Source organism: Lissotriton vulgaris, chromosome 2_1, assembly GCF_964263255.1.
Source record: "Lissotriton vulgaris chromosome 2_1, aLisVul1.2, whole genome shotgun sequence".
In the NCBI taxonomy this organism is placed as follows: Eukaryota; Metazoa; Chordata; class Amphibia; order Caudata; family Salamandridae; genus Lissotriton; species Lissotriton vulgaris.
In genome coordinates this window covers 1483033904-1483052284 of record NC_141687.1, presented here as the reverse complement: position 1 = coordinate 1483052284, position 18381 = coordinate 1483033904, and the positions used below count along the sequence as shown (strand labels likewise).

The window sequence follows — 18381 nt, the reverse complement described above, 5'->3', positions numbered from 1 at the left end:
ATTTGGCGCAATAATTCCTTTGGTAGGAAATACCTTGAATGCAATTAAAATCAGAAAGGTTTCCCCAATTGTTGATAGGTTGTCCACTGATACTGCAGGTGGTTTCCAGTTGGTCAATACAGAGCTCATTGCTACCAGAAGCATGGTTATGCAAAACCGGCTTGCGTTAGATATCCTTTTAGCAAAAGAGGGAGGAGTCTGTGGGATTTTGCATGTTCAGCATTGCTGCACATATATCCCAGATAGAAGTCAGAACATAGAATTATTAATCAAGAATATTACAGAATTTCACTCAGAAATAGAACCCATGGAAAGTGACAGTTTTTCTGAACGTTTAGCAAAAAGATTTGGGGCAATAAAAGAATGGTTTAGAGATATTTGCAGTTCAATCATTGGCAAAGTGCTTTATCCTGTAATAATCATAGTTATAGTGACACTTTTGTTAAAAATCAGTTGCATGATTCACAAGAGAAAGAAACATGTGAGGGAAAAAAGAAGGATTTATAAACTCAGAAAAGCTCAGGAAAAGGAGATAGAAATGGATGAATTCCGTAGGGCTCAATATGAGAGTTCTAGACAGACTGATGAAACAGGAGTTTAGATTTACTAACACGGAGAGAGATCATTATATGACATTACTAAAAGTAAAATTTAGAATACATTTTTGGGTTTGTTTGGTGATTTTAAAATCACCAGATGAGGGAGTTGATGGAGCGGACTTTCAGAATAAATTCTGAATTAAAGCACGCAGTAATGAAACTCCCATAATTTTAATTTACTAATGAGTGTTGCATGTTTTGCACGTTTTTGTACTGACACAACCTAGAATAATGTGCACCTACACGAACACGCGGGTTTAATCATTTGTGCTCTTGTCATGTTTGTCATTCTGCTTTAAATAATACATTTACTTTGTCTTTCGTTTTGTTGAACATTAACTGCGGCTGTTTCAAATAATAGCATGTGCATTCTTTTAAATGTGCTTTTGTTTATGTTGTGTCATCTCATGTGTTTGTGTTATGTTTATCTTTTGTATGCAAAGCTAGGTAACATAGACTAATGGCTTAATATTAGTAAAGGGGGTGGGTAACAGATCATTTCTTGAATTAATTATTGTTTTGTGTTTCCTTGCATACTAGACTCATGCTAAAAGAGGCCTATGGCCTATTTCTAAAATGGATGCCCGAAGTCCTGTCAGAGTTGGGCCTTGTACAGCAGCGTATGAAAGTGGAAATATTTTCTACAATAATTCTTTGAAAGTGGCTCGTAAAACAAGGCTGCGTGGAAGTTATGAAAGGACATTTAATTCAGCTTTAATGGTCAAGGACAGGATGTGCAGCGGCGGAAAAGCTTGGATGGAGGAAGCATTAGTTGATTTTGCCTAATGTTGCGATTCACGGAAAAGCCTGTGACACTCTTAGTCTATGAACAATGCCGCTCTTGAAGAAACATGACTTTTGCTATGCGAAAGACAAATGACTTCATCAGATGATGTCTCTAGTCCAATCGTGTTTCGTGTTGCTCGAATATTTATATTCTTTTAGTTAGTTTTAGATAGGAAAAAGGTATAAAAATTGCCCCCTTGTTAAGAGCACGGCTGGTTCATTCCTGTGCTCCAGAGATGCTGTTGGACTTTCGTTTCACGTAAGATCCATTGAGTCTTTACTTTTTCCCTTTAGGTTTTTCTTTAGCTAAGTTAGGGAAATAGGGTTTAGGGAATTTTCTTAAATGTTTGAGCATTTTTCATGCTGATTTGAATTCGAACTGCCAGTCAAATGTGCCTTTCTAATAAATACTTTTGCTTAATAAAAATTTCTAATAAAAAGAATTTACGCTTCAAAATGCATTTTGCTTTATAATAAAGTTAATAAAAGTGTTTGAAATGACAAGCTGGTCTTGTTTGTTTCCTTGAGTTACCATTAGTTAATCCATTGCCTCTGATAGTGACTTAATTAAATGTATTATAAAGTGTTTCTGAATAATTAGGTCATAAGATTCAGTTGGTCAATTCATGTCTCTGTCATTTATGGGCCTAGTGATTGATTTATGAATTATGGTGAGTATCCTGGTGTAGAGATGTACATATGAGACTGAATTTCCTTTGGCCCGCTGGATCACGCCCCTTGTTGCTCCTGTCTGTTTGAGAAGCGTCCTCTGTCCCTCTTTGTGTGAGATGCACGCCCTGTTCCTGTCAGTGTGAGATTCACTCTCTGTTGTTCCTGTTTGTTTGTGTACGAAGCGCCCTCTGTTGTACCTGTATGTGAGAAGTGCCCTCTGTTATTTCTATCTGTGTGAGAAGCACCCACTGTTGGTCCTGTCAAGTGGGAGAATGAGTGAGAGAAAAGAGAGAGCAAGAGTAGAAAGAATAAAGGGGAGAGAGAGTGAATAAAGGGGAGTGAAAGAGAGAGAGAAATAAGAGGCGAGAGAGTAAATGAAGAGGAGAGAAAGGGGGAGAGAGAGAATGAAGGAGGGGAAGAGAGAGAGAGAGAGAGAGAGACGGAATTAAGGAGAGAGAGAATTAGAGAGGGGGAGAGAGAGAGAGAGAGAAAGAGAGAGAAAGAGAGTCGGGGAGAGAAAGAGGGAAGAAGTAATGCAGAAAAAACTAAGCCGTGCACGAGTGATTAACTGATGCTGATATTTTTAGGCACACAGCTAATGTTACTTTGCCCAGTGGGAGAATAAACACATTTAAAAAATTGTCAGAGTGCGCAAACCACAGAGTTAATGGCCAATAAAAAAATGCAAGAAAGAGCCGTGCACGAGTGAATAAGTAATGCTGATATTTTTAAGCACACAGCTAATGTTACTTTGCCCAGTGGGAGAATAAAAAATTTTTAAAAATTGACAGAGTGTGCAAAGCACAGTGTGAATGGCCAATAAAAAAAGAAAAATGCAAGAGAGAGCCGTGAACAAGTGAATAAGTAATGCTGATATTTTAAAGCACACAGCTAATGTTACTTTGCCCAGAGGGAGGTGATATTTTAAAGCACACGCAAACCACAGAGTGAATGGCCAATAAAAAGATATGCAAGAGAGAGCCGTGCACAAGTGAATAAGTAATGCTGATATTTGAAAGCACACAGCTCCAGTTACTTTGCCCAGAAGGAGGTGATATTTTAAAGCACATGCAAACCACAGAGTGAATGGCCAATAAAAAGAAATGCAAGAGAGCCATGCACGAGTGAATAAGTAATGCTGATATTTTAAAGCACACGCTTGTCACAGTAAAAGAAAAGAAAAACACATTGCTGGCACTGCAAACGTGTATTTGCTGTACCTGGAGTGGTGCATGTGTGTATGCATGCGCACGCAATCTGCTCTATTTCGAAGTACATACTCGTGCTTATTTCACGCCGCTGCGCACTCCCGCAAGGTGTATGCCGCCAAAAGCAAGAGTATGTGCTTCAAAAAACAGTTGAACGACGGCTAAAGGTCTCCTATGCAGCGAATGCGCGCTACATAGGCGAGACCTAAAAAGTCATGTCTGAGATAGAAACTGCAATGCTGTAATTAATTTCAGCTCAAGAAACCTTCAATACACTTTGACCTCAAATTGACCTCTGTCTACATACTTCTTTGAAGAAATACAAAATGTACTTTTTCATAAACTATACCACACTATGATGGAATACTACTATAACAGTAAACAGTATTACTTTATATTAGTGGCCAAGCAGGAGCTGAATGTTTCTCATTCAAGTCATCATAGCATTTATTCATCGATTTCTCAGCTATGCACTTTAATCTGCAGTAACTAATCCAATAGGATGTTCTGATATGACATTAAAAAAGAAACAATACATAACATGTTAATGCTAAAAAGGTAAGCTTCAAGTTAAAGTTTGCTACAATCCCGTGCAGTATTATATTTACATATTTCTACAAGTGAAAGCAATTGGGTAATCTTGATACCTATGTGCATTTTTGAGAGCACATATGCTTAATTTAAATATGTGCACTTTACTTTAAATGTTTTTCTTCCGAAATGGCAATGCCTTTTTTTGAAGCATTTCCTTGCTGTATTTATAAACATTTCTTTTGAATGTATTTCATTTATTTAAATCTTTGCATATGCAAATATGTACATATTTGCATTTGCAAATATGTACATATTTGCATATGCAAACTTGACTTATTTTTGGGTGTATTTTGCAGCTGTATTTATAAACATTTCTTTTTAATTTATTTACTTTATTTTAATTTGATTATTTGAACTTTTTACATATTCAAATACATATATATATGTATATATATATATATGCTTAGGTGGGGTATATAGATATAGGGCAAGATGTATTAAAGGGTTTTACCCATTCTGTGGGAAAATATGATCATACATATGGCCCCCTAGAGTGTGGCTGGTGTTGAGTCTGCTCTATACAGGAGCTGCTTTCCACCGCAACTTGAGAACTACCCAGAGTTCTCTGCTTCTTTTTGTGCATAATATTTGATTATGCAAAATTTGAAATAAATTAAATGAAGTAAAAAGAATTTTTTATAAATACAGCAGCAAATTACATCAAAAATAAGCTAACTAATCAAAAAATATAGCATTTTCTGAAAACAACAATTTCAAATAAAGTGCACATATTCAAATGAAGCATATGTTCTCTCAAATGTGCGCGTGGTTCCTTGAGTACCCAATTTCTTCCGCTTTGAGAAATGTGTGAACATAATACTGGACGGAATCGTAGCAAACTTTTTGAAGCTTATCTTTTTAGCAAATATGATGTTATAATTACTTTCATATGGAACATGTAACACTTAATTAATAAATACTCCTTAACAAAGATGTACATCTTAAGCATACAATGTTTATTTATAATAAAAGTTCTTTCAAAGGAAAAAAAAGAAAAAAATTCTCAACAGCACTAGAGTTGAGAGTTAAGTCTGACTAATATGTTGATAATTGTTTCTCCATAAAAAAAATACATTCCTATGCAAGGTTTTTTCATTTCTATATGGGACTTGTATTCATGTTTGCTTTAATTTCAATCTAGAACCACAAATATGGAAATGCACAAAAACAGCATTTCATTTTAGGAATTATGAAGCACAGATACCTGGTTCTCTAAAATTTGGAAAGCGCAGCACGAGGCCACTGTTGAGCATGAAAAACTGACTGGAAAGCTACGAGAATGCTCATTGTATATAGACAGCCTTAGGCACTAAGGTGGCTAAAAAATCACCTTAATGTACTTTGTGGTGCCCCAGAAAGGATAGGGGAACAGCCAATGTTTTTAGAGAGTGTTTGGGTAGCAGCCAAAGTTGCAACTGCGCCGTCAGAAATTGTGCCCAGAAAGGTTGCCCTAGTTCTCCCTGGAGTTTACATTGATTCCCTCAAGCTTCAGCTCAAACATTCCCATGCTCTCCTAGAGCTTGTGCATTTGCACATAAGTTCTGTAGTGTAGGAATTCCAGTTGGTTGGCCCTATAGCTGCAATGGTAGCATATTCATAGCAGAACAAGCAATGGGTAAAAACCAATAGGTTCCGCATATACAAGAGCTATTCGGCTGGCCAATGTGTTTTAGCCATGTTGCACACCAGTGTGGCTATTCTTCAGTATGGCTAAAAGTTAATGACGTAAAGGAGAGCGGTGTGGCATACAGTAGCATGGCGTACAGTGGCATGGTGTAGAGTATCGTAGAATGGCGTGGTGTGGCATGTCCTAGAGTGGCATGGCATGGAGTGGCATGGCGTAGAGTGTTATAAAGTGTTATAGATCTGCATGGCGTGGAGTGTCATGGAGGAAGCAGAGTATTGTAGAGTGGCAGGGTTTAGAGTGGAGTAGAGTGTTGCAGAGTGGAATGGCATAGAGTGTTTTAGAGTGGGGAGGAGTAAAGGAGAGTGGATTGGCATCGAGACAGTTGCATAGAGTGGAGTAGAGTGTCGTAGAATAGCATTGAGTGGACTAGATTGTTGTAGAGTTGGGTGGCATAGAGAGGAGAAGTATAGTAGTGTGGAATGGCATAGAATGAAGTAGAGTGAAGTGGAATAGATTGGAGTTGAGTATCATAAAGTGGAGTGGCATAGACTGTCATGGAGTGGCATAGAGTAGAGTGGCATGGAATCAAGTGGAGTAGTGTGTCATAGAATAGAGTGGGGTAAAGTGGCTTGGAGTGATATAGAGGGAGTTGCGTAGAGCGTTGCAGAGTGGAGTATAGTGTTGTAGAATGGCATAGGTTGGAGTAGTGTGCCATACAGTGGAGTAGAGTTCAATGGTGCAGAGTAGAGTGGCGAAGAGTGCAATGTTATCGAGTAGAGGGTCATAGATTGTAGTAGTGTACAGTGGCATAGCAAGCATTGATGCAGAGTAGAATAAAGTGGTGAAAAATGCAGTGGCATAGAGTAGAGTGTTCCAGAATAGAGTATAGTGGTGTAGAGTGTTATGGTGCAGAGGATTGGTGTGAAGAGCAGAAGCATAGAGTGTTGCAGACTAAAGTGCAGTTGTGTAGAGTAGAATAGTGCAGAGTACAGTAGAGTGATGTAGATTGTAGTGAGATAGGGTACATTGGAGTGGTGCAGGGTAGATTGGAGTGGCACAGGGTAGAGTAGAGTGGCAAAGAGTAGAGTGAATATGACTGCAGTGGCGTAGAGTATACTGCTTCAGAGTAGAGTGAAGTGGCTTAGAGTGGAGTGGTGCAGGGTAGAGTGCAGTGGCATGGAGTAGAGTGGTGCAGAGTGCAGTGTTTTAGTACATAATGGTGTAGAGTTTAGTGTCACAGAGTGCAGTGGTACAGAGTAATTTAGAGTGGCATAAAATGTAGTGCCATAGAGTGCAGTGGTGTGGAGCGGTGCAAAATAGAGTGCAGTGTCATAGAGTGCAGTGGTGTATAGTAGAGTGGCATTGATTGCATTGAATACAGTGCATTGGCATAGAGAACGTTGGCACAGAGTAGAGAGGTGTAGAGTAGAGTTGCTTAGAGAGCAGTGGCATAGAGTACAGTGGTGCAGAGTAAAATGGAGTTGTGTAGAGTGCAGTGGTGCAGAGTAGATTGGCATAGAGCGCAATGGCACAGACTGCATTGGTTTTTAGTGAAGTAGTGTAGAGTGCATTGGCATAGAGGGCAGGGGTGTAGAGTGCATTGATTAGAGTAGAGTGGAATAGAGTGCAGTTGTGTAGTGTAGAGTGGTGCAGAGCAGTAGAAAGTGGAGTTGTGCGGCATAGAGTGCAGTGGCATAGAGTAGAGTGACACAGAGGGGCGTAGAGTGAAGTTGCATAGAGTAGATTGTTTCAGAGTACAGTGAAGTGCAGAAGACAGGAATGGTGCAGGCTAGAATGCAGCAGCAAAGAGTGTAGTGTTGCAGAGTGGAGAGGCGTAGGGTAGAGCAGAGCGGTGCAGAGTAGAGTACAGTGGCTAGACTGGAGTGGTGTAGAGTTCAGGAGCGAAGAGTGCAGTGCTGCAGAGTAGAGTTGGGTGGTGTAGAGTGCATTGGCATAAAGTAAAGCAGTGCAAAGTAGAGTAGTGAGGCGTAGAGTAGAGATACCTGGAGTGGCGTAGGCGGAGTGGTGTCAAGTGGAATGATGTAGAGGAGAGTGTAGTGGCATTGAGTGGTACAGATTAAAGAGGAGTTGCGTAAAGTGGAGTATGCATGGTGTAGTAGCACATTGCCGTTCTTCAGTTGAAATGACCATTACATTTGCATAGACATACAACTTTACTCACAAAAGTATACACAAATGATAATGTGTGGAAATGTCATCACCTAGTGAATTGATTTGCTTTGATCGTATTAAAATATTTGTTTTCTCAACCTTCGGAATTACAAAAAATGTGCTTCATTTATACTTTCCTAATTCTGATATATTTTTTAATATCTTCACAGTTCCTTTACAGACATTTACATTTTGTTGTGTGCTAGAAAAAACATTCGACAGCCTTCCTCCAGCACACCCCCAGTAGTCAGCATGATTGTGACATAAATCCTCTCACTTTGAAGTCGGAGAAAGAAAGGTAAACACCACGCTCCCTCCGAAGACAGAGCCTGACATTTGTCCACTGTCTTTGAATGCACAGCAAATGTAACAAGATAAGAACAAGATTTAAAGTCCTTTTTAAAAACATCAAACTTGTGGAAGGATCTAATAAACAATGAAAACTTTACGGGGAGACAATCTCAATCTGGACAGCCTAAAACAAATAAATCAGAAAGTAGAAACCAAGCAAATGTGAGTTACAAAGCACAAAGCCAATGCTAAGCAATGGGTGGAATGCATTCCTAGAGAAGCTTTCCAAATGTCCCCAAGATGTCTTTAGCAAACCAGTCAGCTGCTCTGTCTGGTAGGTTTCAATCAAAAAAAATACTCTCACCAAAGCTACCGTATTATGCTTTATGGACAATGATAGTATTGACTGTGAGAAGTTAGCCTGGCATATGATGTCCACTAGTTCTAGTGGGCACCTTGCACCAGTCTAATCGACCCTTATTGATGGTGGATGTAAAGTCAACCTTATAGAAAGTTATCCTAGTGGTAGCATGAACCAGCAGTCATCAGCCTAAGACTTCAGTAGGCGAGTTAAGCAAAACTTATTGTATATTAACTGCGTGACTTGTATTGTATTTTTACCTCTGACCTCCTAAAGAGTGCAGAGGGGTTGTGTTTAGATTAAATACATATATATTTGATATATACCTTGTGTGGTGTCCTTTTCATTTGGTACTCAGGGGATTATAATTGGTCAAACAACTTGCTTAACTCGCCTACTGAAGTCTTAGCCTGATGACTGCTGGTTCATGCTACCACTAGGATAGCTTTCTATAAGGTTGACTTTACAACCACCATCAATAAGGGTTGATTCGACTGGAGCAAGGTGCCCACTAGAACTAGTGGACATCATATGCCAGGCTAACTTCTCACAGCATTGATGGCCATAATATCTATTCTGTTAATTCCTAAAAACAATGATTAGAATTGTGGTGGGCAGTCTTTTTCAGTCTGTGCAGCCACCCTTTGGACCCCCACCCAAAAAACATTAGGGAGATGTTTAACCGCTAGCTTAAAACATCCCTATTCCATAGATGAATCTTTAGGTCCAACCATCAAAATGCACTCCATGTCTTTGCTTTGCCAAAGATTTTGTGTCCTTGTTTCACTCTCACTCAGTGCCAAAATGTTGCCTCAGCATGTGTACATTACACTTTATAAACCTCCACTGTATACCAATGCATGACTACAGGTACCAGGATGAAAATGAAATACTTGGACTTGATAAACTGCTCAAACATAGAATCTGGAAACTTGACACTGTGGAAGCTAAAAATAGAGGGAATTTGAGCAACTACAAGGAGATGATGAACGGAGTGCTCACAATTTTCAGATACTCACCCCCAGTCACAGATCTGGGTTGAATTCATCAGCGTTCTTAAGCTCACTTTGCCACCCAGTTCAGACCCAGCCATACGCAAATCATTCTTGAACCTGTGCCTCATGGGAACAGTCCAACCCGAACTGCCAAGCCGCTGCTTCCCTGGACCGGAAACCCTAAGTTGGCAGGGTATAACCCAGACGTGGTTCAATTGCTCACTTTGCCACTGGATTCGAGCTAGCCTGGCTGATCAGGGATGTTATCCCAAAACCAGTCCCAGGATGCTTCTTTTCGGTCCAGGGAAGACCTTGCTTGGCAGTTCGGCTGGACTGTTCCCATGAGGCACAGGGTCAAGACTGGTTTGCATATAGCTGGGTCTGATCTGTGACGGGGTGAGTGACTGAAAGGTTTCAGCGCTTCGTCCATCATCTCCTTGTGTTTGCTTTGTTTGCCCTCAGTTGGCAGGGTATGCCCAGACCTGGGTCCCTTGCTCACTTTGCCACTGGATTCAACCTAGCCTGGCTGATGAGGGGTGTTGCCTTGAAACCGGTTCAAGGATGCTTGTTTCCGGTCCAGGGAAGACCTTGCTTGGCTTTTTAGGCTAGACCGCTCCCATGAGGCACAGGGTCAAGACTGATTTGCATATAGATGGCTCTGAACTGGGGTGGCGAAGTGAGCTAAAGAATGATTATGGATTCAACTTAGATCTGTGACTGGGGGAGAGTGACTTATTAGTTTCAGCACTCTGTCCATCATCTCCTTGTGTTTGCTTTGTTCTAATCTGTCCCATTCATGCAGCACATTGCCCCATCTTAACATATCTCCCTGCATTGAGTGACTTCTATATAAATATGGGCCCTGTTGTCCTGAAGACATGCAGCTAAGTGACAACCATGATAAACTGTGCAAAGGAGACAGCAAGAGATGTGTCCTACTAAAGAAGGAGGCGAAAACAAGGGAGGCTCAATGCAATCATGCCAACTCCTTAATCATCAATTTATTTGCCATATTAGCATTCTCTATTAGAATATTTTTTTAAGTCAGCCTGCTCAACAGTGCCACATATACCTGTGCAACCCCATAGACTGTGAAAGTTGTGGCAAAACTTGTGACGGCTTCAGAAATTCTGTTTCTGATAAGGACATTTGTAGACTGAAAGTGACCCTATTTCATGGGTTACACCTTTCACCAGTCCAAAACTCTTCAACCAATGGCACACTGCACACACTTTTTTTATAGTGTGCCATATCATGATGGGCACTGGTGCCTGATTGCCTGAAAGAAACATAAATGTGCCCAACTGGTCAATCTGAAAATGTAAAGGCTACTTAGGAGCCGGTATTGGCTTTAAGTGATGCTGGCACTTGAAACTTCCTGATGAAAGAGATTTATTCTTTTTGAGTGGTATTGCAAGAGAGTTACGAGCTGAGCTGTGAAGAGCGTGCTTTTAATGGATAGTTATAAAAAAACAAATGCACTACATACAATCTCTGTATTACTAAAACCTTGGAAGCACTTTTTTATCACATACCTTTTTGCACATTTTGTGGCAGCCTATCTTATACTGTATGTAATGCAAATTTAAAATAATTACTTATAGGTTCACAGTGCATTATGTAACAGATTTGGACTTCGTAGCACTAAACATACACAAAGCAGTATTCTACGTTCTTTAACCAGGATTCCTTTCTGTGGCTCTCTGGTTACATACACAGACCTCTGTAGTTCATTAACTAATAGAGGTTTCATAATGTACAATAGTGGATTTCCTACTGATTGACTTAACTTGCATCCTCTTGCGACATATTTTTTTGGTTGCAAATTATGCAACAGATGGTGGATTATCTGGAAAATGTACTGACATCGCAGCAGTCAGAGAATCACATAATTTCAGTGGCCCTGCTTATTATGGGAGTAAAAACAAGTGAATTCACTAAAAACACAGGTGTCACACAAGGGGCTGTTTGCCAACTATGTTCATTTAATAAATCACCGGTGTCGAATATGATCTCTTAGAAGCTATCTGAAGCGAAAATGTGCATACGACAAAATATAATGTGTCGATGTTTCATTGAAGGTAGAGATCTCCATTTGGACTTTGGTATGTGTTCAGCCCTGCGGGTTTTATCTGCGCGCTGGTGTCTCCCTTTTGCTTCTCTCTACACAAAGGCAGAACTGCAAGAGGACGTTTTCGTGTCTTGAACATCTTGGGGTATCTACTATGTAACTCTTTTGGACACGTGAAAATCACGTTTTTTTTCAATAGTCCCTTTTTTAATGGATACAATATTGATCGTCAACGAGAACTAGATCTCTAAAGCGGTAATTTAGAAAATGACATCAAGATCATTTCTTTGGGTGCCAGGGGCTCTTACTCGTCGTGCAGGGTTCCCCTTGCTCGGTGACGGGTGGTGCTGTCGGGGAGACACCCCTGCTCGGCTGCGTCTCCCATTCGCCTGTCTGCGCTGCTCTCTGGTTCGATGGAGGGGAGGGTGCGTCGGCAGCAGCAGCGGGAGGTGCCTGCTCCCCGCACGGCTCCACGGCAGAGCCCCTGATCCATCACACCGTTGACCACTTGAGCAGCATTTCCATAAAGACGATGGATGGCAGTCAGCACGCTCATCCGACACGGGCTCCCTTTCTCCCCGAAGCTTTGAAATGGAAATGCGGGACTCCCAGAGCCCTCGCCTGCCTGCATTTCAGGCGCCGAACGCCCACGGAACAGAGCACAGCGAGGAGCGGCGTCGGGGAGGACGGGAGCCGTAACTTGGAGATCCTGAGAGGACCCGCGCGCGCCTGAGGAGGGAACTAGGGGAACACGCTGAACAGCGAGGTTAAGTACGACACCTGAGGCAGAGGATAGCCGGAGCCTGCCTGCTCTGAATGGACCGGCGCGCGCCTGAAGAGGGAGCCGAGTGAACTGGCTGAGTAGCACGGTTAGGTGAGACACCTGAGGGAAGCGGAACCTGGCTGCTCTGAGAGGACCCTGCGCGCCCCTGACGCACTTGGATACCGAAGAACAGGTGCGTGCCGCCCCCGAGGAGGATGGCAGACTGAAGTTCGCTGCACTGCGAAGCACGGACCATGACGAGGAAGGATGAACTTCGCAGCTCGGCGAGGAAGTTTCAGCGCCAAGGGAAGTGAGAAAGCTGCATTCGGCTGCGCAGCGTTAAACAGCACTTGAGGAAAAGGCGAGCCTGCTTTTGGAAGGACTGGGTGGCGCAGCACCTGCGGCAGGGGCTGCCTGGACGTCCGCGCATCACGCAACACTGCCCTTAAAAGGCAACGCCTGAACTTTGCTGCACTGAGATGAAAAGTATCTGTTGAGGGCGGAGGCAGAACTACTCTGTGAAGGGAGGACCATTGCCTGCAGAAAAGAGAGAGCTGATACGGACTGCACAGCACCGAACAGCACTTCGGCTGAGAAGGAGCCAATCTTGAAGTTGGCTGCACTGCTGGGAACACCACCAGGCGCGCAACGCCCATTGCGGAGACCAGGATTTGTGGAAGAAATACACTTCATCTCAGCTTCATTGTGTGATCTTGGACCTAGAAAAGTTGGGAACTTTAATTTGAATGCCACTGAGGGACCAACATAATGCTAAGAAGGCAGTGTGAATCTGCCTTCAATAAAGACGCTCTTGCTTGGATGCGAAGGAACCTCCATCAGACTATGCTTTGGGATCCGACAGATTGGGGCGTGACCTCTGAGGTGTAGGAGTCACTCCAGTGGACGAGTAGAATGATGCATGATAATAACTACAGAGAAAGATCTAGAACATACGGCAAATGAACCTACAGTGCTACTGCCCTGCCACAACCAGGACTTGGTAAGACGATTTTAATGGGGAACAAGTTGAAAGGTGACCTCAGTTTATGTCAAGGTCTGGAGAAGAACAGAGTCTTGCACTGACCACAACATAGAATTGAGCAATGTCAGTAAAGTGTTACATTCACTCCATTGATGTGACAAGAAATAGTTGAAACTCGTAAGATTAATTTAATGCCAGACTTGGAAGGGCACGCGCAGAAGGAAGTGTAGCTTAGTTTGTACGTTGCACTAGTGCTTCTAGAAGAAGGAATCCTAAGCAGAGATCACAATTGAAGCTACCAGGCTAGAAAGAAGGGATCCTTAGCTTGGCTCCAATTTTGATGCCAGTGCCATGAACAACAGAATTTTTTTTTTCCTGTATTGAGGGAGCTGTCTTCAGGGAAGAAATCTGTAGCTTAACTGCAGCGTGAAATTAGCGCTAGAGCAAGGGTTCTCCGACCACCTTCTCAGCTGTCAAGTTGGACCCGCACCTACCGAAGAGACACTGAACATGCAAGAATGAAGCCCATTTGACCAGCCTTGGTGGGGACAGCATCTATTGATGACACTCTTGCTTGAACGGCATATGAGGACAAGCACATGCCAGGCCTTCCACTTGGTAAATTCTACTTTAGCCTAAATGACGTGATAGCAAAAGTCAGAGGCAGGACACTTGAGTTTTATAGAAGTCACTCGACCAAATCTCCAGTAAGGGCATTCAAGCTACTGGGCAAACAACTGAGGAATACACTCTAACTTGACTACTCTTTTGGGGTCACTTACCAGGGAGGATGGTCTAATTTATCTTCAAATGATGTTGGAAGGTTTAATATGCAGAGAGGCCTAAGGAGAAGTACACTCAAGACTGAAGTTTAACTGTCACTCCAGGGCCAGCTCTTAGGGAACAATATTCTAGTTTGTTTTCCGTTGTAAGTAATCCTAGTACTGTGGGTATGCGCACCTGCATGGAAGGACACTCTAATATGTGTGCCATAAATGTGGGGATATGCAAATATCAAAGAACTCTGTACCTCAGATGTTATTATCAGAACGTGTATCTGTGGAAAGACTGTCTTCAGAAGGACTCAAGTGCATGTTGAAATGATGAACACCAAAAACACAGACTGTTCCGATACTTTCGCCTTATGGTGTGTGCTTGTCCTGATTGTAAGGGGTGAATAAGCAATGCTACTGCACAGCTTTGTGTTGTCATGGGGAATAAAAGAAATGTAACCATGACAGCAACCGCCTGGGTGACATCCCCACCAATCAGCTGAACTGGAGAGGACGAATGTGTTCAAAGCTATGGCCACAGCTGTGGACAGTATCAATGTGTCCGTGGTCGGATTTAACCACAGCTCTGAGGGCAACGTCCTGAAGAGGGGCAACTTCTCTATCTTCAGTATTCTCATTCTCACCCTGCTAGTCATCCTCATCATCGCCACCTTCCTGTGGAACCTACTCATCTTGGTCACCATCCTGCGGGTGAAGACCTTCCACCGTGTGCCCCACAATCTGGTGGCATCTACGGCCGTGTCAGATGTGATGGTGGCGGCACTGGTCATGCCACTGAGCCTGGTGAACGAGCTCTCTGGCCGGCGGTGGCGACTCGGCCACCACCTGTGCCACATTTGGATCTCTTTTGACGTACTGTGTTGCACTGCCAGCATATGGAACGTAACAGCCATTGCCCTGGACCGCTATTGGTCCATCACAAGACACCTGGAGTACACCTTGAAAACCCGCAAGCGTATCTCCAACATCATGATTGCGCTCACCTGGGCGCTCTCTGGCATAATCTCTTTCTCACCACTCTTTGGCTGGGGGGAGGTTTACATCCCGGATCAGGAAAACTGCCACGTCAGCCAGGAGCCCTCCTACACAATCTTCTCCACCTTCGGGGCCTTTTACCTTCCGCTGTGTGTGGTGCTCTTTGTGTACTGGAAAATCTACAAGGCTGCCAAGTTCAGGATTGGGGGACGCAGGAGAAATGCAGTCATGCCTCTACCTGAAATAGTGCAGGTAAGGGGAAGTGGGATGTGGGCCCTTGGGCTGATGGATGCTATCCCCAGCACTTTAAATAAAATTGTTGACATCCACTTCCAATTCCACATAAATGCAAACTGCTATTTGTACCCTGATGTAGCAAGGTTGCCATGAGCTCTGATGCCAGGAAGTAAGCAAAAGAAGCCACGAGACAGCTATAAGTCCCGGTGCCACTACACCTGTTGCACCAATGATACCGACCCCTATATTTGTCTTGTTACTGTTGTGGTAGACAACAGCCGTTCTAATATTTGAGTTTTATGTGTTGCTACTGTATTACTCTGTTTGTACAACATTTTTAGCAATGAGGCTGGAATGCTTTACTGTAGCCAATTTGTACAGCGCCAGGTTTGCCCTTTGGCAGCCTAGCACTGCTCACTCTAAAACTCATATAATAATTTTTAATAAAGATACTCATGCAACCTATAAAAAATGCGTTGCAAGTGCAACACACATCACAGGTTGGTGCTCTTTCGGATTGCTATACCTAAGCTAAACATCTGTGTACACTGGGTAACCTTTCAGGTATAAGTGAGCAATTTCCTGATCCTGCCTGGTAGTAGATGCAAATCATAACGATGTATGCAAAGGCGGTGCGCCGTACTTGCGTATAGAAGCAGTACCTCGCAGATATGCGTAATAACAGAACCGACGTTGAATGTTAAGTTTTGAGAGAGCGTGCTCTTGTAACCGCTGTCCAGTGGCTGAACCCCGCTGCTTTCTTCTAAGGCAATTTTTACTGCAGCTTCGATGCACTTGCTTGATAATCCCCAGCGTTCAGCCCGAGGAGCAGCAGAAGTAACTAGGGTTTGTTTTCGCCTTCTCCAGTCGGCAGTCACTGGAACCCCCGAGCAGAACTCTGTTTCAATCCAGTTCTTTAGATCCGACAAAGAACTCTAGCTCCAATGGGAATGATAAAGTACAGAGTTCAGGGGCGTAGCAGAAGCCCCTCCTGCGCAGGGGCCCCTCGACCCTTCAGAGGGCTCTCAACGCTGGAGGGGGCTCGCCTACACTCAGCCCAATGCCAATGAATAGCTGTGCGATATGGGAGACTCGGGGCCCTTCTTCACATATGGAGGGGCCCAGGGGGCATTCTTTTTCATTAAGCCACTGACAAAGCTCTATTTTATTGTAATTGGATTTATATGATGGTCTGTTGAGAATTTGTGGAGTAGTGATCCAAAGAAAACTAAAACTGTGGCACATATTTATTATTATTTTTTTGTAGTTTTATATAGCACGAACTCGACCAGAAGCTATTGAAGTGCTTTGCATAAGCACCAGTTAGGTTACGTAAGGCCACATTCATTTTTGGTAGGCATGGGGAGATTAAGTGATTTACCCAGAATCGCAGGATGTTGACCTGACACCCAGACTCAATCTGGTTTCCCAGGTCCAATGTCACAGTTCAGACCGTTATGCCACATCCGCCCCCCCTTTCACACAGCCTTGCAACCAAATTCGCTGTGGGATGTCGAGCAAGGGGGAAACAGTTCATAGCCACCTTTATTAAGTTCGGACTGCCGCAGGTGTCATCCACGGGGGCTGGAGCGCTAATTAGGCTGTCTTGTGTGCACAGCCTCGTATCCTGTGACTGTCTAATTTAGGATTTTTCTGGAAATATACACTTCCAGTGAAAACTACAATGCCTACGCAATCATTGGATCCCATTCACTGATGTGTACTGTGCACTTCAGCAATACAGCAGTTTTTTGGAGAAATTAATAGATTTTTCTTTGTTAGTCCCTGCTTCAATGAGGTGTTATTTTTCGCTGCAAAACTTGGTCTGGCTGTGTCACATTAAAAAAAGGGAAACTTGCTAAGTTTTGTATCGCGCGAGCTTGACCCGTCGGTATCGGGTATCACAGCGCTTTACATGAGCACCACTTGCATTCCATGAGGACACATTCATTTTTTGTTAGGCACGGGGAGATTACGTGACTTGCCCAGAATGACAAAATGTTGCACATCCTTGCAAGACTGGAATACGGTTCATTAGAATTGACGTCGACCGCCCTAGCCGTCAGGCCAACTAGATTAGGATTTGTGTTAAAACATATAACTGCAGATCAGAAAATGTAACGCACCAGTACCTGCCCCTTGGCAAAAAGCAATCAAAAGCAGCATACATTGTATTTTGTGATGAGGAAAGGGCAACATTCGAGGAAAAAATAACTTTTGCACTGGGAATGAAATACCCTTGAGCGACAGCATGGCAAACCCTTAGTAAATATGGTAATTCATGTAGTATATGCCTAGGACAGTGCTGTGAACGTGTGCTATATCTGTAAACATACAGTGCAACTGGTAGTGTGTGCAGATCTCTGAGGTCAACGTGCACAGTACGTGGGCACATAATTCTGATTCGGACATGTGGATGAAATAGACACACTTCACTAAATGCATAAACTTGATGTGTAGAGAGCTCTGAAAGTGTCCACTTAATGTGTACGGAGCATTGATGAGATTGTGCATGGTCAAGTTCTAAAGGATCCAAAGATTGTATTCAGGAATTGCGCACAGAGATCAGGTTAGCATGTGTACTGTAATCCTATTCAGAGCTCGGATGGTATTTACAGTCAGTTTAGATAGAACCCTGGTGAGGATGTACACAATCCGCCCTAGAGAGCAGTGAGAATTTATGCTCTGATGAGAATGTGTGCAATAAACAATATTGGTCTCAGGATGATGTATACACCAGCTGTGTCTGGTGAATTAGTGAACTAATGCATCCACTGTAGGGTCCTGTATTGGACCTCATGGTCACAGGTTCAAATACCAGCGGGTCCACTCAACATTTGATCCATCTGAGGTCGATAATATACATCTTTTATTCAGCACCAAGATGCCCACGCTTTACAAATTCACATGTTAGAGTGGAGTAAACGTAAAAAGAGCTTTGATGGAATGGCGCACCTCACACGTATGCAGAGCTCTGATCAGAATGTGTGAGATAAATGCAGACAGGGCTCCAACGAGAGTGTACTTGTAAAAAAGCTTTGGAGAATACATGTACAGTAAAGGTTTACAGAGCTCCGATGCCAATGTGTACAGTCTATATTTAGGGAGCTCCGATAGATTTATGCCCAGCGGTATAGTTCGCTAGAACTGTGGCGGTCATGTATGTAGCACAGTTCTGAAGAATGTGGACAGAGATGTGTACACATAATGCTTATAGAATGCAGATGGGGGTGTGAATAATATAAGTTTCCACA

General features: G+C 42.9%; 1 protein-coding gene across 1 annotated transcript in view; it reads left to right on the top strand.

The window, feature by feature from the left end:
• The first annotated feature begins 13978 nt into the window (after nt 1–13978).
• Nucleotides 13979–18381, top strand: part of LOC147732801 (5-hydroxytryptamine receptor 5A-like) — a 363378-nt gene continuing 358975 nt past the window's right edge. The window contains exon 1 of the mRNA XM_086957358.1: nt 13979–15142. Within this exon, the coding sequence (XP_086813484.1) occupies nt 14426–15142 (717 nt within the window). The 5' untranslated portion in view covers nt 13979–14425. The remainder of the gene's footprint in view (nt 15143–18381) is intronic.